Source organism: Corythoichthys intestinalis, chromosome 22, assembly GCF_030265065.1.
Source record: "Corythoichthys intestinalis isolate RoL2023-P3 chromosome 22, ASM3026506v1, whole genome shotgun sequence".
NCBI classification, from domain to species: domain Eukaryota; kingdom Metazoa; phylum Chordata; class Actinopteri; order Syngnathiformes; family Syngnathidae; genus Corythoichthys; species Corythoichthys intestinalis.
In genome coordinates, this window is record NC_080416.1 from 29,678,186 (window position 1) to 29,702,315 (window position 24,130).

Genomic DNA, 24,130 nt, shown 5'->3' on the forward strand with positions numbered 1-24,130 from the left:
AGCACTGTATGTAGTTTTTGCAGCCATTATGGTAAACAGAATGTAGCCCAGGGGAAAAATGAGTTTAAGACCCTTAATCTAAAAGGAGTGCAATTTACTGTGTTAAAACAATTGAATCGAAAACTACATGTGCAGGACTTTGTAATATCTGTAAATATCGTATTATGTCAAGAGTAGTGCTGCAACGATTAATCAAGAAACTCGAGTAATTCGAATAGAAAAAAGCTTCAAATGAAATTTTGCTGCTTCGAGTATTCGTTTAATTACAGTGGCGTTGTCATGGTTTGTTTTGAAAGTGTTTGCATTTATTTCTATTGATTTGGGCGAATACGCTGCCTTCTAGTGGCAACAGTAAATATGAAATAAAGTTTATCGGTACATTTAGTGTATTTTGTTGGAATTAGTGTTTGAACGATTTGTTAAGAGTATTGTAAACAAAAACAAAAAAAATGTAAGCATTTTATAGCATTTAAGCTAGCGGACTTTTGCTATGCAAGTTAGCCAATTATTATTTTTGGTGTACTTAGATCCTCATTTATTTATTTGTACCGTTTTCGGCTAAGCTTGGGTATTCTAATTTTTTATGCTCCTAATCTGATTACTCGAATATTCGAACTAACTAAACCGCTACTTTTTTCCTTCATTTTTAATCCTGCGGTTTATAGTCCAGTGCAGTTTATATGTTGATTTAGTTGGGTGAATAGAATTTCCTTGGAGAAAGACTCATCCAGTCAATGTCATGGCCTGCAAATAGCCCAGATCTCAACCCTATTGAAAACGTGTGGTGGAAATTGAAAAAATTGGTCCACAGTATGGCTCCGACCGTTAAGGATGATCTGGCAACTGCAATCAAAGAGAATTGGCAACAAATTGATGAATATACCGTCCGTCACTCATCAAGTGCGTGCCTCAGAGACTTCAAGCTGTCATAAAAGCCAGAGGTCGCGCAACTAAATACTAGATGTTTTGATTGTTATTTCTTTGTTTGTTTCCTTATATTTTTCCTCAGAATGGAGTGGTTCTTTATTTATTTCCCTGCACTTGCTCTATAAAAGTAACATTTACTGACCACCACAATGTTTTTCACTCATTTCTTTTAGTGTTTCTGAATGCCAAGGAGTTGCACTTTTGAACTAATTCCTTATTTTTTTCCAAGCTTTTTATCTGAGTTTGTTCTACATAATAAAATGTTTGAGTGAGTGCCGGTGATTCCATACTTTTTACTATGGGTTGTAGATATCGCACCGCATCATCATGATTTGATTTCTACCCCTACGAAATTCAAAGCAGACAGACCGTAATTGACATTAACAGTCATGCTATTTCTATCCGGTAAAATGAAAACAATCTTAAGTATGCGCACGTTACAATATTTGTCTTCATAGTGTTTACGCAGAACGACAGGCGTCCACTCATCAATCATCTTATCTGACAGATGCTTATTGACGCCAATGTAAGATGATACTACTGCATCTCTTGTCATTGTGTAAATGCCGAGTGACAACCATTCACTGTCATGCTCTTATGTAACTCACATCTGGTGGTCATAATTGAAAATTGGAATAATTGCTTTGAAGGATTACTGCTATACATGTCAGTTTTGGGGTCTTGCCTCTCCCAGCATCTCTACAACTTCTGGTCAGCATTGCATACCAATTTATGTTGAGGTGTTCCAGTCTTTGACGTGATCTGCCGGTAAAGGGGCCAGGTTAGCGAGTCTAGGGGCTGTGAGCCCTAACCCCCTCCCACCCTCGGCACCCCCCACCCTCCCCGGCGAGAGTGGAGCAAAAGCGGAGGAGGAGCTGCGCGGCGGCTCACTCGACAGCATCAGCCCCGCAGAGAGGAGCTCCACTCCGGCTACAGCTCACCGTTACCTCCCGGTAAGACCTCCCGCAACTCCGCTGACACTCTCACGAAAACATTACGAGCAAATCCATCCGTTTTTGATTGAATTCACAGAAAATGGTTGATATTTTAGACGTTTTTGCTTCATTTGAATGGGATTATTTCGCCGGGTGTCAGACGTTTTTTTTAACTGAACATCATTTCTTCCGCGTGTAAAATCCGCTCAGTTCAACTTTTAAAACGATTTTTTAAATTTGATTTTTTTAAAAAAATTCATTTGGAGTTGGTTTGACAGCCGGTAAAAGCATGTTCACCAGGACCAGTGGGCTACCAGCAGCAGCAGCAGCCCCCTCCCCGGCCCCCGCCTCCGGGTAAAAATAGCCCCGGCGTCGTCAAGCGTGTCCCGGGTCAACAGTAATGCGACACACCGGCGTGTGTGGAGCTTCTCCGCCCATCTTCTTCCATGTGTGTCACCATTGAACGTCACACCTGTTTCGAAACTTTGACACCACGTGCATTCACTGCAGTGAAAATGTCTTTTTTAACCCACTGAATGCCATTGACAATGATAGACGTCCAATCCATTTGAAGTGATGTCGGTATCGGTACCGATATGGCTCTAAAATGATTGCATCGGTACCGATATTGCACTAAAAAGATTTCATCGGTATCGAGGGGTACAAAGAAATAACGTACAGATGTTTTACCATAATTTAATAATTTATTTAATATCTATCTATCTATCTATCTATCTATCTATCTATCTATCTATCTATCTATCTATCTATCTATCTATCTATCTATCTATCTATCTATCTATCTATCTATCTATCTATCTATCTATCTATCTATCTATCCATCCATCCATCCATCCATCCATCCATCCATCCATCCATCCATCCATCCATCCATCCATCCATCCATCCATCCATCCATCCATCCATCTAAATATATAATCAATTTTTATACATTTCGAGATCTACTTTCCAACCGCTGGCAGCCCTACGCAAGATGGCCGCCAGCTACGTACAGCGCCATTAAAAAAAGCTCACCTATCGCCCTTCCTAATACTATAATAGGCGTCAAAACATCCTTCTGCTGTTAATTTCAATGAGTATCACTAGAAGACGTCCAATCTAGGGCTGCAGCTATCGATTAGTTGATTAATCCATCAAGTAGTTAGTTCGACTAATCAAGTAATCGGATTACAAACATTTAATGTGTTGTAGAATACATTTTAGGAGATGTAAAACAAAAGCTTGCTAAGATTGCACTTTCAAGAGACCATTAAATGCGAACATAAAATGAAATTCCAGAGTGTTTCTTCAAACAATGCAGGATTGCACTTTCATTTAAAAAAATGATAATACCTTAGCTTAGCCTCGAATTGTATAAATTAAAATAAATTAATGAGGATCTAAGAACATGAAAAGAACAACTGGCTAACTTGCAATACAAAAGTCCGCAAGCTTAAATACTATAAAATGCAAAAGATTTATTTTTACAACGCTCTTAACAAATCGTTCAAACACATATTCCCCCCCAAAACTGCTAAAAATACTTATAAACTAAATTACGAGTGCGTAAAAAACATATTAGCGTAAACAAAAACCCACCTTATGTTGGTCTTAACAGGGAGCAACTGGATTCAACCATGTTAAATGAGTTATATCATATTCACTGTTGCCACTAGACGGCAGTGTATCCACCCATAAACCATTACAACACCACTTTAATTAAAGCTTCAGTGATCGAATTACTCGAGTTAATTGATTAATCGATGCAGCACAGTCCAATCCACTTTAAGTGGAAATGAATTGGACGTTTAGCGCTGTCAATGGCAGCCATTGAGTTGAAAAATTAAATTTGTTCTACCTCTGGCCAAGATGCACCCTCTCATCAATGAGTTTATCATTACTAAACGTCCAATCCAATTGGACCTCTTGCGCCATTAATGACAGGCAATGAGTTAAGCAGTGACTGACCAATTCATGATAGCGAGTCATTACAGTCAAGTGAACATGCAATAATTTAATATTAAAAGATACAGTATACCACACAGTCCGGTGTCAGAATCATTTTTAGTGCAAGACTAATTTAAAGTGGGAGAGTTGGCAGTGCGGCCACACTCACAGTTCAAATGAATTTCGCGCGCCTGCTAGTGAAAAACTAATTTAAATTCACAACAAAAGGATGTATAGAGACACACGATTTGATGTCTATCATCGTCAATGGCAGTGAAAACTGAATAAAGACGGTGAGAACAGGTGGCTAGGTTTTTCCCCACCACCTCACTTTTTGGGGGGCGTTTGACGCAGCTGTCGCAGCCACAAAAGCTACTGTGGCTGCACAGGTGCACCCTGCAGAACAATGTAACCTACATTTCTCTTGACTTTCTGTTTAACGTCAACGTCTTATAGTGAAACGATGCAAAAAAAATGTATTTTACTTGACTTTGGAGACATTTTACAATACTGGAATTCACGAGACCCTGAGTTAAGAGCAAATTTTTTAGATACGAGTACACTTAACACGCTTGTGTGTGCATGTTAGTCGGAGAGCGAATGTTTCGATTGTGGTTTTATATCGTGCAACATGGTAAAATGGTGTTAGGAAGGGAGCAGATTAATTTGAGATATGAGCTCGGCGGTCATGAAATGTATGAAACTTAATCTCAAGGCACATATAACTTGTCATAATTAACTGCTTCACTGCCATTGACCAAGATAGATGAAGTACAAAGCTCTAAAAATGAGCTGTATTTACATTGATCGTACAGTAACTTCAGACAACAACTTGTAACATTAAAACTTAAGAAATACATCAACAACCCTCTCACTGTTCTAAAAGCTTTAATGTTATTTCACGAATTGACTCATTGGCTGACATTGACGGTGACAGATGAACCAGTTGATGTAAAAATCAGCTGTTTTTACATTGACCGCACAGTAACGTTACTACTTGCAACACTGAAACCAAGGAAACATAAGCAGCCTTGCTACTGTCCTAACAGCATTAATGTTATTTCACACTAGGGCTGCAGCTATCAATTATTTTAGTAGTCGATTAATCGATCAAATAGTTAGTTCGAATGATTGAGTAATCGGATAAGGAACATAAAAAATTTAAATACCTGAGCTGAGCCTCAAACGGTATAAAAAAATTAATAAATAAGCATCTCAGTACAACAAAAGAACAATTGGCTAACATACACAGCAAAAGTCCGCTAGCTTAAATGCTATAAAATGTTAAGGCATATTTTTTTTATAATATACCTATAAATTAACTTTAAAAAACTAAATTACGAATGCATTTAAAAAACATTAGCTAGAACAAAAACTTAGCTTACGTTGGTGTTAACAGGGAGCAGCTGGATTCAGCCATGTGAAATGAGGCAGACCAGAGGGCAGTGTATCCACCCTAATCAATCAAACGAAATGCAAACACTTTCAAAATAAACCATTACAATGCCACTTCAATTAAACGAATACTCGAAGCAACAAAATTTAATTCGGATATTTTTTTCTAATCGAATACTAGAGTTAATCGATTAATCGTTGCAGCACTATTTCATACAGTAAATCAACATATTGGCTGCCATTGATAACGATAGACGTCCAATCCAATGTGACTGAGAGGGGCGTTTTAATGGCCCGGAAGCATGATCATTCAATGCCAGGTTATCCCAGTTAAAATGATTTAATTTCTATCGCTTTTATGGCCTTTAGTGAATAATTATGATGTTTTGCACAATACAAATAAACAGAACAATAAAAATGAATTTGTAAAAAAAAAACCTTTATATTCCGCACCCATGCAAATTTGAGTCAAATAGGCCAATTTGTTATCAAGTTATCACAAAATGTCTTTTCTGACCTTTGTGACCTTTGAGCTTTTGACCTCTTATCTCCAAAATTGAAACACATCTTCTGTTTCATGTTACAAACAAGTTTGATAATTAATCCCTTTTTTCGTTCTTGGGTTATCTTGAACACTTACAAACAGACATAATACATAACCAACGCGTTCCGTAGGTTTCACAAACTGGCGGAGGTTATTAATATGATGGCTTCATGTATCACCTTGCACAATCGAAATCAACACGCCATCTAGCAATGATCAAGTCAGTAAAATTCCACACCACAGTGGGTCCGATACGTTTTTCGTGATAAGCGCAAGCCACCTTACACAATAGAAATCAAGCCGAGCGCTGTTCCTAATGTCCCCGTGCGAGTACGCCCTTAAGTAGCTCCTGGACGGCAGCGAGGCGGCAGATGGATGATGATGATGATGATGTCGCCGCCGCACGCTCCCCGCCTCCCGCTCGCTATCCATCACGTGCTAATGATGGTGTCACACCTCCTCTTCTTCCTCCTCTTCTCCCCCCAGGCAGTATTCTGCGTACCCCCACCACTCTCTGTTTTATTATTTTTTTGCCTGCACTCCGAAAATCTGATTTTTAGGGATTTATATTCGAGTTTCTGGAAGGTTATGACCTTTAAAACAAGGGTGGGGTAATCAGGCCATCCCTGTGGTTATCCCAAATTCATGATCAAATAGCACTCGATTCTTTGGACCATATGATATTTACTGATATTACAAAGTTTGCCATTGTTCAATTCTAATTTAAGGCAATTCGATCGATTTAATGTGATATTATGTACACATTTAAACAGTGGTGCAACAATCGTGTAAAAGGTCCGGGTGCAATGAGAATAAACGGGACTCCCTGAGTGGACCGACAATTATTCGCTGGCCCCTCCACACTTTCGCAGGCCCCTCAAAATGATCGTCTGGTGTGCGTGTGGGAGGGGTTGAAAGTGGAATTTTTTTTGCGGGTCCCTCCATGCAATTGTCAGAGATATTTTAACTAGGGATGTCAAATTTATAACATTAACCGGTGGCAATTAATTTTTAAAATTAATCACGTTAAAATATTTGACGCATTTAGCGCATGCGCAGAATGACTCGCTCATGGATTGCTTCAAACAGATTACAATGACGCTGCTTTTTTGCACATTGAGAGATAAGGGCAGAGAAACACAAGTAGATACAGGCGTTCATTGGACCGCGCCGTTAATTGGCATAAACTTTGACAACTCTTTCACAACAAATATAACTATTCTGGCGAGCGACGTGGAGAAGAATGACAGGAAATTATCTTTTTCTTAAAACGCATTATTGAACACAACGCAGAACATATACCATTTGCAGCCACCACTGACAGTCATGGTTGCCCAACTTCCTATCATGCATTTGGGCTGAACAGTTAAGTCGGTACAGTATCATTTAGTGAAAGCACAACAAAAATAATATTTCTATCTTCCAAAAAAAATAATGTTCACAAAAAGAAAAGCACTCAATGCAACGAGAATTGGCATTTCCAATCAAAATAGCTATGCAAAATACGCATAAAACTTACTCAGACTTTGGTCAAATTCTATTCAAACATTTCGTTTAGCTCAACAAATACACTAGATGGCAATATTTACCTTGTGGTGTACTTCATTCACTACCTTACGTAGTTAAAGACACTGTGGAAGAACGGCAGGGAGCCCATGTGACGTCAGCACTGGCGAGCTATTAGTTTATTTTTTTGATGGAAAATTTTACAAATTTTATTAAAACGAAAACATTAAGAGGGGTTTTAATTCAAAATTACTATAACTTGTACTCACATTTATCTTTTAAGAACTACATGTCTTTCTATCCGTGGATCCCTTTAACAGATAGAATGTTAATAATGCTAATGCCATCTTGTGGATTTATTGTTATAATAAACAAATACAGTACTTATGTAAATAATTTACAGAAAAATAATCGATTAATCTATTGATTGATTAGAATCTATTGATTGATTAGTTTGAATAATCAAGTAATCCGATTATAAACATTTAATGCCTTGGAGAATATATTTTAGGAGATGTAAAAAAAAAAAAAAAAAAGGAAAAAGTGTATTGCAAGTAAGTAAGTAAGTAGTAAGTGTGTTGCAATAACATTTACTTTGATTTGCCAAGATTGCACTTTCAAAAGCACATTAAATGCAAATACAAAATATCATACCTGAGTATTTCTTCAAACTGCAGAATAGCACTTTCATTTCACAAACGCAATAAATGCATTTCAAAATAGATTAAAATGCCTGAGCGTTTTCTCAAACGGTATAAAAAAAATAACTAAATGCGGTTCTTAGTACAACAAAAGAACAATTGGCCAACTTGCATAGCAAAAGTCTGCTAGCTTAAATGCTATAATGTGCTAACTTTTTTTTTTTTTCAAAGCTCTTAACACATTCCCACAAAAAAACTGCTAAATATACTTCTAAACTAAATAATGAATGCATGAACAAACAAAAAAAACGAATAAATGAGAATCTTAGTCCAACTAAAGAACAACTGACTAACTTGATGGCAAAATTCCGCTAGCTTAAATGCTATATAATACTAAAGTTTTTTTTCCTTTCTCACAACTCTCTTAACTAATCGGTCAAGCACATATTCCTACAAAAGCTGCTAAATAAACGGAATTACAGCTGATAATCATTTTAGCTCAAACAAAAACTTACCTTTTGTTGGTTTTAACAGGAAACAGCAGGATTCAGTCATGTTAGATGAGTTATGTCATATTCACTGCTGCCACAGGAGGCAGTATATAAATCCAAACACTTTCAAAACAAACCATTATAACTAGAGATGATGCCGATCGATTGGGTCCGATCACGTCATTTTCAAAGTATCGGAATCGGCAAAAAAATATCGGTCATACTGTTTTTTAATATATATTTATTTTTTTTATTAAATCGTTTTCTAATTGTATTTAACGTTACAGACATAATATGTTTCACTCTTCCAGAGTGTTTAGTTTAGGCTTAAGGTAGGGTTATCAAATTTATCCTAATTACGGCGGTAATTAACTTTTTAAAAAATGTATCACGTTAAAATATTTAACGCAATTAATGCATGCGCTGCACGACCCACTCAGGCATTGTCGCGCTCAATCTGTAATGGCGCCGGTTTACCTATTTAGAGAGATAAAAGGCAGCGTAAAATGAGTAGAATGAATTTTGGCAGCCTTTGGAGCCTTTTTTTAATTGGCTAATACCTTACAATCCCTCTCCCTACTATTAGAATTATCATGGGAAGCAATGTGGGGAAGCAAGGTAGCAATTGATCTTTATCTTAACACCTTATGTTATTTGCCAACGCAGAGAAGATATACCAATTGGTAGCACTACGCACAGTCATGGTTCCACTTCCCATCATGCATTTGGGCATGACTACAGTATCATTTACTGAAAGCTCAACAAATACACTAGATGGCAATATTTAGTCACAATATACAAAGTAACAAGTCTTTCTATCCGTGGATCCCTCTCACAGAAAGAATTTTAATAATGTAAATGCCATCTTGAGGATTGATTGTCATAATAAACAAATACAGTACTGTATGTTGAATGTATATATTCGTCTGAGTTTTATTCATGTTTTTCTTAATGCATTGCCAAAATGTATATGATCGGGAAAAATTATCGGGAATGATTGAAATTGAATCGGGAGCAAAAAAAAGCAATCGGATGGGGAAATATCGGGACCGGCAGATACTCAAACTAAAACGATCGGGATCGGATCGGGAGCAAAAAACATGATCAGAACAACCCTATTATAACACAACTCTAATTAAACTAATCCTCAAAGCAGCAAAATTTGATTTGAGGTTTTTTTCTGATCGAATGAAGCGTAGAAACACTACTACATTTGATACTAAGTAATACAAAATACAGGACAGTTTTGATGATTTTGACAATTATGTTGCGGAAATGTATGAGATACTTGAATGAAAATCTTTGTTGGCATATCTGAAAGATGACGATGTTGATCAACCTTTTACATTTTGATCGGTTTGATTGGATTGTCGTTTAACCAATCGAGGTATTGTTACATCCTTAGTTTTAACTAGGGGGTGTTATAATTTAACATCAAATTTGTTGGTGAATGATATATTTTCCGATATTACAAAATCTACCACGATTCATTTTGACACAAGGGCCTTAGATTGATGCATCGATCCATATCAATGTATCGTTGCACTCAAAATATCGATAAACCTTGTCACCTTTTGTTTAAAAAATTGCTTTCATTCAAACGTTTGAAATGTTTCAGCAATTGAAATTGTTTTGTAATTTTTGGGTGGCTACACCGATATTAGTATCAGAAAAGGCCTTGATAAGGCACTAAAATGCTAGCACCGGAATCAGTGAGGACTAGTAAATGATTCGCTGATGCCATCATGTGTATTCTTCGTGTGTTTTCAACCGCCATAAAACCACAAACGAAAACTTTTGCTGGTCGAAACAGACAGAATACAAATAATTTTATATATTCTTTCAAACGGCCACTATCAGTATCAGCCGATACAGCAAAGCTGTGGATAAGAATCATATTGGGTGCCAATTTTATGTTCTGATGTCTGCGAGCTGATCCTTGTAATCTTAGCATTTTGTATTATTGCAGTTGCTAACAGTTCAATAAATAGAGCGAACAGTAAGGGTGAGAGTGGGCAGCCTTGTCGAGTTCCTGTTTGAAGACAGAAACTTTGTAAAATGACCCGTTTGTGTTGACTGTGGCTTTAGGGGCATTGTAGAACGTTCTTATCCAGCAGATAAAGGGTTCTCCAAAGCCAATTTTTCCAGATTGTCAAATGTTTTTCTGCATCCAAAGAGAGGACAATTGTTTTCTCTTTATTATTCTGTACCCTATTACTAAGGTTTAGCAGTTGTCTTACATCGTTGGTAGAGTTACGTCCTTTAATGAACACAGTCTGGTCATTATGAATTATAGTGGGAAGATTTTTTTCTAATCTAGCAGCTAAAGACTTTGCAATAAGTTTAATGTCAGTATTCATGAAGGATATTGGTCTATAGTTTGCTGGTTGAATTAGGTAACCTTAACTCATAAAGACCTTCAACATGAAGCAATTATCAGAGAATCCCAAAATTTGAAAAATAAGGTCCTAATGAAACCTTTTTTTCAAATTTGTAAAAAGAAATGTCAAAATGAAATGTATAAAAAACACTCTAATATCTACAACCCTAGCTAAATCCTGTTTTTTTTTATTTCTAATGGAACCTGCAGATGCATGTGTTGACTTGCATCCATCTTTTTTTTTTTTTTCAAAAATAAATGTCAAAATTTTGAATTACTCTCAAAATCATGACATTTTAGGTGTATCAAATGTGATAAATTTGGCAATAAGGGGCTAACTAACTCTATTTATGTCCAGCTCGGAACTTTTACATCCATTCAAAAGTGAGATAATTTGGCGGATGAGACAAAATGACATCTGTCATAAGCATTCATTAATGGTCATGGCAGTGTCATGTGTCATAATTAAGATGGTCCTATGACAGTTTTATAGCACCACTGTCAAATAAAGTGTTACCAAATACCATAACTAGCAATTGATGAAACAAGTGGAACAGTAACTGAATAAATAATTAGCATAGAACATGAATTTTGATTGTTATTTTCATCTGTAGCACTGCAATGCATGCTAGGAGGCATGTTGGGTGACAGCAGGTGGCAGCAGAGGTTGAGTGTATCCTCTAAGGGAGCAGTGATGGCCAAATGAAGCTTGCTGAAGCAATGAAGCTTTGCAGCAAATTGGTTCTAAATTTCACGGTGGTTCATTTTGTCTTCTGACAGTCTTATTATGCCGCTGACAAATAAATTGTTACCGGTTAATATTTTTCGGTATAAATATCCCTGAATACAGTGAGGACGCTGCGGCTTACAGTCCAGTGCGGCTTATCTATGAACAAATGTCGTTTTCGTCTTAAATTTGGTGGGTGGCGGCTTATAGTCAGGTGTGCCTTATAGTCCAATAATTTTGGTAATGTAAAATGTCTATGGCGGAAAACACTCAGGTTACTCGAAGGTCCGCTCTGAGACCCTCAATTTGGCCAAATTTCAAAATTGTCCTATATGCATGTGTGATACATCATTGGAAAGCTTAAAATCTCAATTTTATGGGGAAGAAAAATGTTGAACGGGAGTACTTTTTTTTTTTTAATTGTTTTTTAAACAGCAAAACCCTAACTGGAGTTGAGAGTACGCGAAAGCATAATTAAAGATGCCATGATTTTAAAAAGATATTATCGCTTACTTACGTCTTTCCGATCCAAAAACTCCATATAACATCATGTATCACCGAGTGTCAAGACACAGCTGTGAATGGCCACAGCCGGATTTTGGGGGGATTTTATGGGAGAAACATGGTAATATAACAAGGGTCGTGATGCAGAAACCGCAGACATCAAGGAATGGTCGAGATTTTCATTTTCATATATTTATCCTTTAAACGTTTTTTTTCTCCAATTTTTCTTTGTTTGGATCGATTATTTATCATCTAAAATATTGGGAGAAATGAGACAGTAACAAAAAAAATACAATTAAGAGATAGTTATGAGGTAGATATCCGTGGCTTATTTACAGATGCCAATTTTTTCATTGTGACATAATTTTTAAAAAAGTTTAAAATATGCGAGTGAATAATTTAAAAAGTTTTTTAACTAAATATTAGACATCAATTAATGACTCTAAGCTAAAAATGACAGACATTTCAAATAATAAATACAATTACTTACCTTCTTTTTATGTCTAGGTTGAAACAAAAGTGGTTGCTCATCGTCTGTAAACTGGGGTTTCCAGGGTAAAACGGACTCATTAAAAATAGCTCAGGGGCTTAATGCGCCATGAATCTGCAATGGCAGCATATAGAAATATTGTTCTATCAAACACAACAGTTCTTTTGGCTTAGAATACAGCAGTTTATTTTAAAGAGGGTTGCAAGAGCAGAAACTGATTTTTCAGTGTTGTCTGTGTTTTCCGCCCTATATTATTTAATAATATTTAATTAATTAGTTATTCTTTTTTTAAATGTATGTTATACTTTGGACTGTGTTTGTGCTGCGGCAATACCTGAAAATCCCCCATGGGGGATTAATAAAGGATTATTTTATTTGATCTCATCTCATCCTAATCAATTGAAGGCCCTTGAACTGAAATCAAATCGTTAGACGTAATATTGATAAACATCGTATTGTCATGAAATCGTTGATTTACATCCCTATAAACGAGGACAAATACAAACAGCAGGTATCTAACGTTCACTATCGGCAATTATCCCCAGCGTGGTGCCTTTCTTCTTTTTGTTCTTTGTGCCACATTCCTGCCGCTTTTTCATCTCAGCTCGTTTTGGGACCCGCCGTCCTCCCCATCTCATTATTCCATCATCTCCGGATAAAACGTTCCCCGCGGGCGTAGCGTTCCGGCGGAATGCCACGGGCGGAAGCCGTTTCCGGTGTACGTTTCGGCCCCTTTAGCCACCGGTCCCGTCGCGTCGGTGTTCCGGGAATATCTAGCCTGTATCGGATGATGGTGGGCGCAGCTGCTGCTTCTAAGAAAAGCTCCGGGACGCGTTCAAACACGCAAACACGTTATATGTAAATACACAAATGCCACATGTGAGAGGAGGGCCTACACATACACGCACACAAACACACACTTAAGCTTGGTGACTTGATGTCATCGCCAGAAGCAATTCTTTTATACCGCAGCAGCTGTTGGATATGACTGAACGCGCACGCGTGCATGAGCGTGCGTGCGTCTTTGTGTGTGAGCCACCAATAACAATTTTTTTTCCCGCCTCTCTTGCAGCCCTTTGCTTTTTTTTTGCCTTCCATTCCCGCACTAAAGCAAGCAAAGGAGAGGAAGAGGAGGATAATTGCATTTCTGGTGGCCGCCCCGTGGGATCATGGGATATATGACCTCATCATTCACCTGCGTGTCTCTTCACTCAGCATAGGTAAGCGCGCACACTTTCACACGTGAATGCACGGACAGTGCGCAAAAAGTGCAAATGTGCCTTTCAGACGCACGATGGACAAAGCGGTGGAGGCGGACCCCGCCCGTAACGTGGCGTCGTGTGATGTCATCGTCAGCAGCCCTTCGCCCGAGCTCCCCGCTCAGGACGACGACAAAGACGGCAAGCGGGTACAGTACTTTCACGCAAAGAGACCGCAAAACGTGTGTGTGATACGTTTGAAAGACACCGACAATGAATAGGCGGTTTTTAAAGTCCAGCATCCCCTTCATCCTTACATACCTCACGCCAAGCTCCGTGAAGTTGGACCCCCGTCAGACGCAAATTTTTAGAAAAATTATGTCATTCGTTTGTGCTTGGTTTGTGCTCGTTTGTGCTGAAAAAAAAATTGTTTGTGCTGCTATTGTTTTTGAGATATTAACAATTCTTTTAAAGGTCAATCTGAGGTCAACCAGCCCTCATTTCCATTAAAACAAAGCGTAGGCTCACCACTTACTGCAAAATGGACCTGAAGGGGTGCCATTCGTTTGTGCGACGTTTGCGCTAGTTGTTGGGACACCCTAACCCTGTTATCAAGAAAGTTGGTACGCTTCGTCAGACGGGACGGAGGTGCTGCAATTGACGAAATTCATATGTTATTATCAATAAAACAATAGCAGCACAAACGAAAATATTTACAGCACAAACTTGCACAAACGTAGCATAAACGAATGGCACCATTTCGGCTACATTTTGCAATAATTTGGGGGCTACGTGGCGTCAGCACTCGAAATTAATATCTCAATATCTCAAAATGATAGCAGCACAAATGAAGATTGTTACAGCACAAACCAGCACAAATGTAGCACGAACTATTGACACTATTTTATCTTGTTTCATAGACTTCATAACCTATTGACAGCACACAGGAAACGGGGTCGATTCGTAGTGGGCCTATTTTCAAAAACTTCAAATTCAAATATTTTCAAAACCCAAGCTGCTACTGACCTAAATCCAAAACAGGCAACTACCTTAGCCATATATGAGTCTCCATGAGCAGCTGCGTCAAAAAATTCAAAGTCGTTCCCTTATAAAATCCAGATTAATTATTTTTATGTAAGTATAAAACAACTTAGAATGGCTATAAAAGTATCAGATTTTACACTAGATGCACAAAAATCACCAAATGCAGAAATGATCACCTATATTTTCAGGATCAATAGCAATATTTAACATATCATATAAGTCTTTGACCGAAATAGCAACTTTTTAAAAAATTTTATTTGCTGCAAGTTTTCAACAGCTAATAAATTACTCAGTTTAACACCAGAAACTTAATACTTGAGGAAAACATGCAATTATAGATAATATGTATGTAATTAGATTATTAATAAATTCTTTATACAATCACAACTTATTATAGAATAGCCCTTTATTATCATTATACAGTTATACAACGAAATTGTGGAGCATCCCTTTACAGTGCAGGATAAGTTAAAATCTCAAAAGTGACGTGCAAGTACGAAATCTAAATAAACATAAATATAAAATGCGTATGAGATAGTTCAGGCAGTGCAAATAACTGATGTGGTGTTACCAGGATGTGAGCCTCGTCTTTCAACAATCACATAGTCTTTTCTATGCCTTGCGTTTTCTGCTCACCTCGACTTGTACAATTCCCTGTTCCTCGCCATCTCCTTTCTGCCCTTCTCGACTTTGCTCCTTTTCCTGCCGGCCGGCCACTCGAAGGCCTTGTTCTTCCTCGCTTCTGAAGTCACATCCTTGGAGAAGTTTGCACCAAAACAGTTGAAGAAGGACTGTCAGGAACTCCAGCAGGTGTTCTTGTGCTTCCTGCACATCAGGGAGTCCCACAGCGACATTCCGAAGGATGGCATGTGGCCCATGGGGAGAGATGGCTGCTTGAGGACCGCCCGGCCCGTCTCCAGGTCTCCCTTGTCCTCTGGAACATCTCAAGGATGTCGGCACTGTGTGTCCCTGTACTCCTCCTTGCCCGTGCGACCGTGTTGGAGTTGACGACCGCCATGATGAGCCCAACGCTCTGCTTCTTGATCGAAGAGCGCGCCAGCCCCTTCTGGGTCAACTTGACAGACTTGTAGTTCTCCCACCTGGCCAGCACCTTCCGGCTCAAGAATCGGGCCGTCCTAAAAAACATGTTTGTTTTAGAAAGATAAGTGTTTTAAATTAATTGGTCTTTTTTATTAAGTGAATAATGCTGGCCACTTACTTCAGCCCCAGGACACCTGGGCAGCACCATACAACCATTTTTGTGGAAGCTGCTGTAGATGTTCTTCCAAAGGTGCACGTTGTCAAAGTAGACGAAGATCTGCTTGTTGCTGTAGGGGTTGGTGTAGGACTATGGTGTTTCACTGAAAGTCATTAGATTGAAATATTACATAAAATAAAGCACGTAAAAGCTGATTGTTTTTAAATATGGACGCAGAAATGCCTGAAATAAAATCTAAAGATACAAAATCCAACATGGGCGCCGTAGCAAAACAATGAGCTTTTTCCTTTGAAAATTCTTGCGAATCAATGCTTAAATCCCTGAATTCTTTATAGATATGGACGTAAACGTCTCGATTATTGGTTAAAAGCAAAAGAAACCGTGCAAGTAGCATGTATTGTACGTAAATATGGCGAATGTGCGGCTCATCTTTAAGTTCACTGTGGCGCCGCCTTACCACAAGTCCACAACAAAGAGCTTTTTACGTTGAAATTCTTGTGAATAAATGCTTCAATCCTTGAATTCTTTATAGATATAGACATAAAACAGTCCTGAATCTTGGTTAACAGCAAAAGAAACTGCAGGTAGCATTTATTTTATGTAAATATGTCGAAGAATGATATCAGTCTGTTAGCTCTTTGTTATGATAAGGGGGCTTAAATCTCATTGAAAATCTCTGGTGGTACTTGAAGAAGGCAGTTGCAGCGCGCAAGCCCAAAAATGTTAATGAACTGGAGGCCTTTGCCCATGAGGAACGGGCAAAGATACCTGTGGATCACTGCAAGAAACTTGTGTCAAGCTATGCTTCGCGTCTAAAGGATGTTATTGTTGCAAAGGACGTTGTACTAAGTACTAAAGTTATACATAGTTCCTAAGGGGTTGAATCATTTTGTCAATGAAGTAGTCACAGAAAGGCCATAAATTGGAATATTCAAAAAAATATTTTTGTTATTTCAGTTGTATTTGCCTATTTGACATGTCATTATTTAATGTAATTATAAACAAGATGAAAAATAAATGTCAAACTTGCAAAAACACTTATCTACTATGGGGGTTGAATAATTTGAAACACAACTGTATATCGGTATCGGTATGATATCGGTATCAGATGTTTTGAGTTGGACAATATCGGGATATCGGTTAAAAAGTCATTATCGGACAACTGTACTTAAAAATTGTGTGTGTGAAACGATCTGCAGTTGGCCATGGGCATTAAATTGGTTTAAAGTGGCATTAAAAGTGGGATTAAAAGTGGCATTAAAAATCATTAAATGAGATTTGCTGATACCTGTAGAAACCCTGGTGACGCTTATTGACCATTAGGAGTCTCCAAACTAAGATGGTTATGATTTATTATGTGAGCAGACCACGTGCATTCATGGTGCAAAAATTAAAAGAACAGTAAATAATTGAAGAATGATGAATATATGAAACCCACGACAGCATATTTGGTATCGGTTTGATATCGGTATTGGATTTTTGGAGTCTAAAAATCGGCATCAATGTCAAAATTGCTCAGTATTTTGGATTGCTTCAGGTGAAATTTAACTGCGTGAGATGTTTACATGGTATCGTATTGAATTGATCAGCGGTCTTGGAATCAAAACGAATTGTGGCAGATTTTGTCATATCGCCAAATATCATATTATTGTCCTAAATCATGGAGTGTGGATCCAGGGTCACCATATCACAAGTCAACAAAAGTCAACAAAGGATTCTCGAGAAAAATGACAATGATTAGTTAAACATCAGTCTTTTGAAGGCTCTGGTGAGGCCGGCTGTGGTCAGGAAGAAGGGCGTTTTTGGGCGTTGTTTAGGATTATTGTCTGTTGGACAGGAAAATTCGTGCGTTACTGTTGTTAGGGCAACGAGAGTTAAGGATTTTTCCATCCTCAGCGCCACTCAGTGTTCACTTCTCAGTCACGGGTTCCTCTGTATCAGTTCCTTTTGGCAAGACAAAATGTCCCGCCATTTGATCTGGACTGTCCGGATGAGTTGATTGCGGGATTTGGTGGTGCAGACGTGGCCTTGTAGATGTCTTGCCTATCACCTGCTTGTCATCGTCAATCTTGTTTAGTTAGCTGCATGGCGTGCATTGAGCTTCAATGGTCAGAAGGCGTCCTGTATCTGTTCTGCCCTTATCTGCCCATTGTCTTGGCGCTGCAAATTCTAATCCTTTCAAGTCCAACCATTCATAATATCAAATATAGTGTGCTTGTTTTTCTTAAACTATGATTTAAATGCTATTTATTTTATATTTGGTGTGTAAGAGTAATACAAGCAGTCAAACCTAAATATGAGAAAAGATACTATTCCCTGATTGATTATATTAAGTGTGTTAGAGTTGAAGGGAATAGTTACTTTTCTCGCACACACCATAAAACTGTTTGCATTACTCTAACACACTTAATATAATCAATCAGGGAATAGTGTCGTTTCTCAGATTTACTGTAGGACTGTTTGTATTACTCTAAAACACCTAATATAAAATAAATAGCACTTATACAATAGTTTAGTGAAAAGAAGCAGAATAGAGGGCATAAAAGATACACAACGCCATCTTACCACAGAAGCCCAACATGTGCGTCGCAAGCAAGATTGACGCACCAACTCTTGCAATCAGTTCTCCCGGACACTCCTGGACAAAGAGCAGGGCGCTCTGTCCTAAAACAAGTAGCATCGGAGAACACCCACACCCAACCAGGATAACAAGATGATAGCGCGGGCGCCTTGGACGTCAAGACCTAAGTCGGTCGCCGTGGCAACGACGAAGGATGACGCACGAACCTGAGGGATGATCCCAAGACAACAAGCAGCCACGCCTTCGGCCCGGCCCACTCCACCGCAGCTTTCAAAAAGAACTGAACATTAAGATAACATGTTCGCTACTCAAGAACATTTCTATGTAGCCTTGTTTTGCCGACCCTGGATCCAGCATTGTCTTTCCGTCGTCTGTTTTTACCTTGTTGTTGACCATTGTCGACGAATAAATTATCAACCTGTTTTCGGTGAGCCTTCTTCAAACTTTTGGAACATGAAGTCAGTACAAAGGGTTAACACGGGAGTGAATGCGCGGAATTTTGGCCCTTGCGGGAGCGATGCCAGCGGAACACTATTGCGTTCGGCTGGTGTTGTTTCCGCGGCTTGGGGGGGGGGGGGGGGGGGGCAAATTCCTTCAGAGTAATACAAACAGTCAAACAGTAAATACGAGAAAACATACTATGCCTTTTAATTTAAAAATGTATTTTTATATTTCATCCTGTACAATTGGTCCTCATTACCCAAACACCAGAAAGAAGGGAATAAAAATGGGAGAATGAATGGTGACTTTTTTGATCTGTATGAAACTCATTTGCTGCCATGGACAGCACTAGACGTCTGGTCCTTTTTGAAGCATGAGGGTTTGAACCGTCCTAGTTCGAATGTAAGGAAGTCTACAAGTGACAAACTCATTCAAATTCACAACAAATGATTGGGAACTATCGAAATGACCCCTGAAAGTATAGATAGCTGCAGATGATTGGACGTCTCTCATTGTCAATGGCGCCGAAAGAGTTCACAATGTACAAATACAGTGGGGCAAATACTAAGTATTTAGTCAACCACTAATTGTGCAAGTTCTCCCACTTGAAAATATTAGAGGCCTGTAATTGTCGACATGGTTAAACCTCAACCATGAGACAGAATGCGGAACCCCCCCCCCCAGAAAATCACATTGTTTGATTTTTAAAGAATTTATTTGCAAATCATGGTGGAAAATAAGTATTTGGTCAATACCAAAAGTTCATCTCAATACTTTGTTATGTACCCTTTGTTGGCAATAACGGAGGCCATACGTTTTCTGTAACTCTTCACAAGCTTTTCACACGCTGTTACTGGTATTTTGCCCCATTCCTCCATGCAGATCTCCTCTAGAGCAGTGATGTTTTGGGGCTGTCGTTGGGCAACACGGACTTTCAACTCCCTCCGCAGATTTTCTTTGGGGTTGAGACCTGGAGACTGGCTAGGCCACTCCAGGACCATGAAATGCTTCTTTCGAAGCCACTCCTTTGTTGCCCTGGCTGTGTGTTTGGGATCATTGTCATGCTGAAAGACCCAGCGTCGTCTCATCTTCAATGCCCTTGCTGATGGAAGGAGATTTTCACTCAAAATCTCTCGATATATGGCCCCATTCATTCTTTCCTTTACACGATCAGTTGTCCTGGTCCCTTTGCAGAAAAACAGCCCCAAAGCATGATGTTTCCATCCCCATGCTTCACAGTTGGTATGGTGCAATTCAGTATTCTTTTTCCTCCAAACAAGAGAACCTGTGTTTTTACCAAAAAGTTCTATTTTGGTTTCATCTCACCATAACACATTCTCCCAGTCGTCTTCTGGATCATCCAAATGCTCTCCAGTGAACCACAGACGGGCCTGGACGTGTACTTTCTTCAGCAGGGGGACACGTCTGGCAGCGCAGGATTTAAGTCCCTGGCAACGCATTGTATTACTGATATTAGCCTTTGTTACTGTGGTCCCAGCTCTCTGTAGGTCATTCACTAGGTCCCCTCCGTGTGGTTCTGGGATTTTTGCTCCCCGTTCTTGTTATCATTTTGATGCCACAGGGTGAGGAGGGAGTTCAAACAATGTGATGTTCTGGTTTCTTTTTCCTCATTCTGTCTCTCATGGTTGAGGTTTACCCATGTTGACAATTACAGGCCTCTCTAATATTTTCAAGTGGGAAAACTTGCACAATTAGTGGTTAACTAAATACTTATTTTCCTCACTGTATATGCATACACACCGTTGAAATGACTAATGTTGTTTCTTGCAGAGTCTTTGTCACCAGACGGCGGCGGCAAAAAAAGTCAAAGTAAGCTAAAAACCGCCGCATTAGTCAAAAGCGCCGACGCGGCCTCACCCTCATTTGTCGACGTTCCTCTTTAGGGCAGAGGCAAGCTGGTGCGCAGCGTGGCCGTGTGCGACGACGACAACGACCAAGAGCCATCTCAGGTGACTCGTCCTCGTTTTCTTTAACATTTTTGCACTCTTGGTTAAAACTCGCCATCGCCCCGGCAGACGCTGTTGGATGTCGGCGACAATCGCGACCTTCACGCTTCCTGTCGTGACGGGGAAGGGGAGAAGACGAGCACGCGAGATAAAGGTTGGATTTTCTTTCACTATACTTCTATCTTCTATCCATTCTTACTTTGTCATGCTTCCTTATTTCTTTTTGCCTGTCTTTGCCTCACTATTTTCTTCTTTTCGCCAGTAATTATTGGCTCAGACTTGAGTTGGCCAATATTATTGATAAAAGCATTTAAAACTAGAAACAAACACTACAGACCACGCCTCATCCAAACTGCGCCCTTCCAAACAACGCCTGCTGTTGGTATGATGGCGCGAAGAATTCGTTTTAAAGCAGGGGTGGCCAACCCTGGTCCTCGAGAGCCGCAATCCAGCTTGTTTTCCATGTCTCCCTCCTCCAACACACCTGAATCAAATTATCAGGATTGTAATCAGCAACTGCAGAACTTGCTGATGATCTGATCATTTGATTCAGGTGTGTTAAAGGAGGGAGACATGGAAAACAAGCTGGATTGCGGCTCTCGAGGACCAGGGTTGGTCACCTCTGGTTTACTGTACTATGTGAAGTTCAAAGCGTTTTTGGGACAATAGGCCCTAGCCCAATTCTTTACCCTAAACTTAACCAGACACAGGGGTATTGCGGATGTTGCTATCACTAGATTGTAACCTTTGCTATGTTTGGAAGACATTTAGTGTTGTGAATCAACCGTTAAAGTTGTTCAAATTGCTCCTGTTATTTCCCTTCCGTCTACTTTCGACATGTGAAAGTTTTAAAACGGTTTCATCATTGAAAAGTTAGATTCAAGTCAATATTTTGCCAATTTAGGAGTATTTTAGATAAAAAGTTACTTAGGTTCGCTAGGAAGGTTCACTACAACAGAGCCTTCCTGAGAAGTCTACTGCTTTAAGATGGCGGCTGTTTACTAACGCTGCCAAATCTGTCATTTCGCAACTAGCTCTATATACCGTATTGGCCCGAATATAAGACGGCCCTGATTATAAGACGACCCCCTCTTTTTCAAGACTCAAGTTTGAAAAAAGACTTTTTGAACACCAAATTAATTTTTATACAGAAAATAATGACAGTACATCTGAAACAAATGATTATAACAACATATTTGAGAGAAAAAGCATGCTATTTTGCCTCATTCAAATCTTAATATCTGAACATTTAAATATGTAAACTAAAGTGCAATCACGTTCGTAAATGATTGGCTTCTGGTTTTTGAAATGTACGTAAATAAACCAATATATTGTGGTAAAACAACAAAATTGCAATCACTGCATTAACCATCAAAGTGAAATCTAACTGTAACTAGTCTTGAAACAAATCTGAATAAGGAAAAACATTGCAATAAAATAATGCAAAGTGGTTAAACTTGAGAGTAACTGAGATCTATCATGACAGAACATTAGTCCTCAAGTTCAGCATTCGCTTCAGTGATATCTGGCGCCATCTAGCGTTTTGAATGGGTATAATGTCTAGACCTCGAATATAAGATGACCCCCACTTTTTCAGTCTTATTTCAATGCAAAAAACACCATCTTATATTCAGGCCAATACGTTACATGTGATATCTACCGTAGCATCATGTGGGCATAGTTTGTGGCAACTAGTCGTTGTTTGTGGCGGTTGTCGGCCGCAGTCAGGTATTATTGGGCATTTTGGGCTGTTGATTTGGGGGCAATTCGGGTTCACCTCCTGTTCATATTGGGTCACCTTCTGTTGATTTTGGGGCATGTCGGGGTCACCTTCTATACATATTTGGTCACTTCCTGTTGATATGGGGTGATCTCGAGGTCACTTCCTGTTGATTTGGGGGCATTTCAGGGTCCCTTCCTGTTCATATTGGGTCACTTCCTGTTGATTTTGGGGCATTTCGGTTTCATTTTCTGTTCATATTGGGTCACGTCCTGTCAATATGGGGGACTTCGGGGTCCCTTCCAGTTCATATATGGTCAATTTCTGTTGATATGGGGGGATTTTGGGGTCACATCCTGTTGATTTAGGGGCATTTCAGGTTTACTTCCTGTTCAAATTGAGTCACTCCCTGTTGACATATTTGGTCACTTCTTTTGATATGGGAGGATTTCAGGGTCACCTCCTGTTCATACTGGGTCACTTCATGTTGATTTTGGGGCATTTCAGGTTCATTTCCTGCATAGGCGGAGTTTGACTTTTGGGGCAGGGGGGGCACAACATGTTGATGACTCCAAAATGAAGTGTCAGCAATAAAATTAACTTACAAGAATATTTAAAATAATAAGTTGAGCGTTTTTTGTTTCCCATCATTCTTGAGGGGAATTCTAAATTAAGATGCTTAGGCAATACTTTTCGCCAAGATCGTCATCCATTGAATTTGGTACGCCTGCCTGTGTCGTGCCAATGTAGTTACCTCAGTCAAAAATTGTATCCCCTGGGCGGAGCCATATGGAGGTAGATTTGTGTTTTTATTATTCCATCAAATAAAAGTTGCTTCCAAAAAAAAAAAAAAAAAAAAAAAGTTGCTTCAATCAAAATATATATATTTTCAACCAAAAAAAAGTCGCTTCAATAAAAAAAATGTGTTTAAATGCAAAAATAAATTTGAAACTCCAAACACAAAAAAAAAATGCATGTGAAAGCTATTATTCTTTGATTTTTTTTTTTTTTGGATTGAAGCAACTTTTTGATTGAAGTAATGTTCATTTGTGTTTGGGCCACATTTTGGCATGGACATTTTTCTATTTATTATTCAATCAAAAAATAAGTTAAAAAAAAAAAGGTTTTTCAAAAAGAAAAGCACTTCAATCAAAAAAAAAAAAAAAAGAAAAATTTCAATCATAGAAAAAAGTTTTTGAATGCGAAAAAATATTTGCGATTGAAAAATTTGCCTATGGACACTTAATTTTTCATTGAAAAAGTTTTCTTTGATTGAAGCAATCCTTTTTGCGTTTGAGCCATTTTATGATTAGGACATTTGTGTCTAAATCATTCAATCCCCAAAAAAGCTATAATATATTTTCAATTTAAGAAAAAAATCATTTTTAAATAAATTTTTTTGTCTAAAAAAATTAAATTATATGCAAAGCAAATGACTGTCGAAGGTGCTCGAAAAATAATTTCGACCCATT

The 24,130-nt window shown here is 38.7% G+C and overlaps 1 protein-coding gene across 1 annotated transcript in view; it reads left to right on the forward strand.

The window, feature by feature from the left end:
• Positions 1–1,819: 1,819 nt before the first annotated feature.
• Positions 1,820–24,130, forward strand: part of arpp21 (cAMP-regulated phosphoprotein, 21) — a 43,012-nt gene continuing 20,701 nt past the window's right edge. The window contains exons 1-6 of the mRNA XM_057828237.1: positions 1,820–1,880; positions 13,560–13,707; positions 13,775–13,895; positions 20,763–20,801; positions 20,876–20,941; positions 21,008–21,092. Coding sequence (XP_057684220.1) covers positions 13,782–13,895; positions 20,763–20,801; positions 20,876–20,941; positions 21,008–21,092 — 304 coding nt within the window. The 5' untranslated portion in view covers positions 1,820–1,880; positions 13,560–13,707; positions 13,775–13,781. The remainder of the gene's footprint in view (positions 1,881–13,559; positions 13,708–13,774; positions 13,896–20,762; positions 20,802–20,875; positions 20,942–21,007; positions 21,093–24,130) is intronic.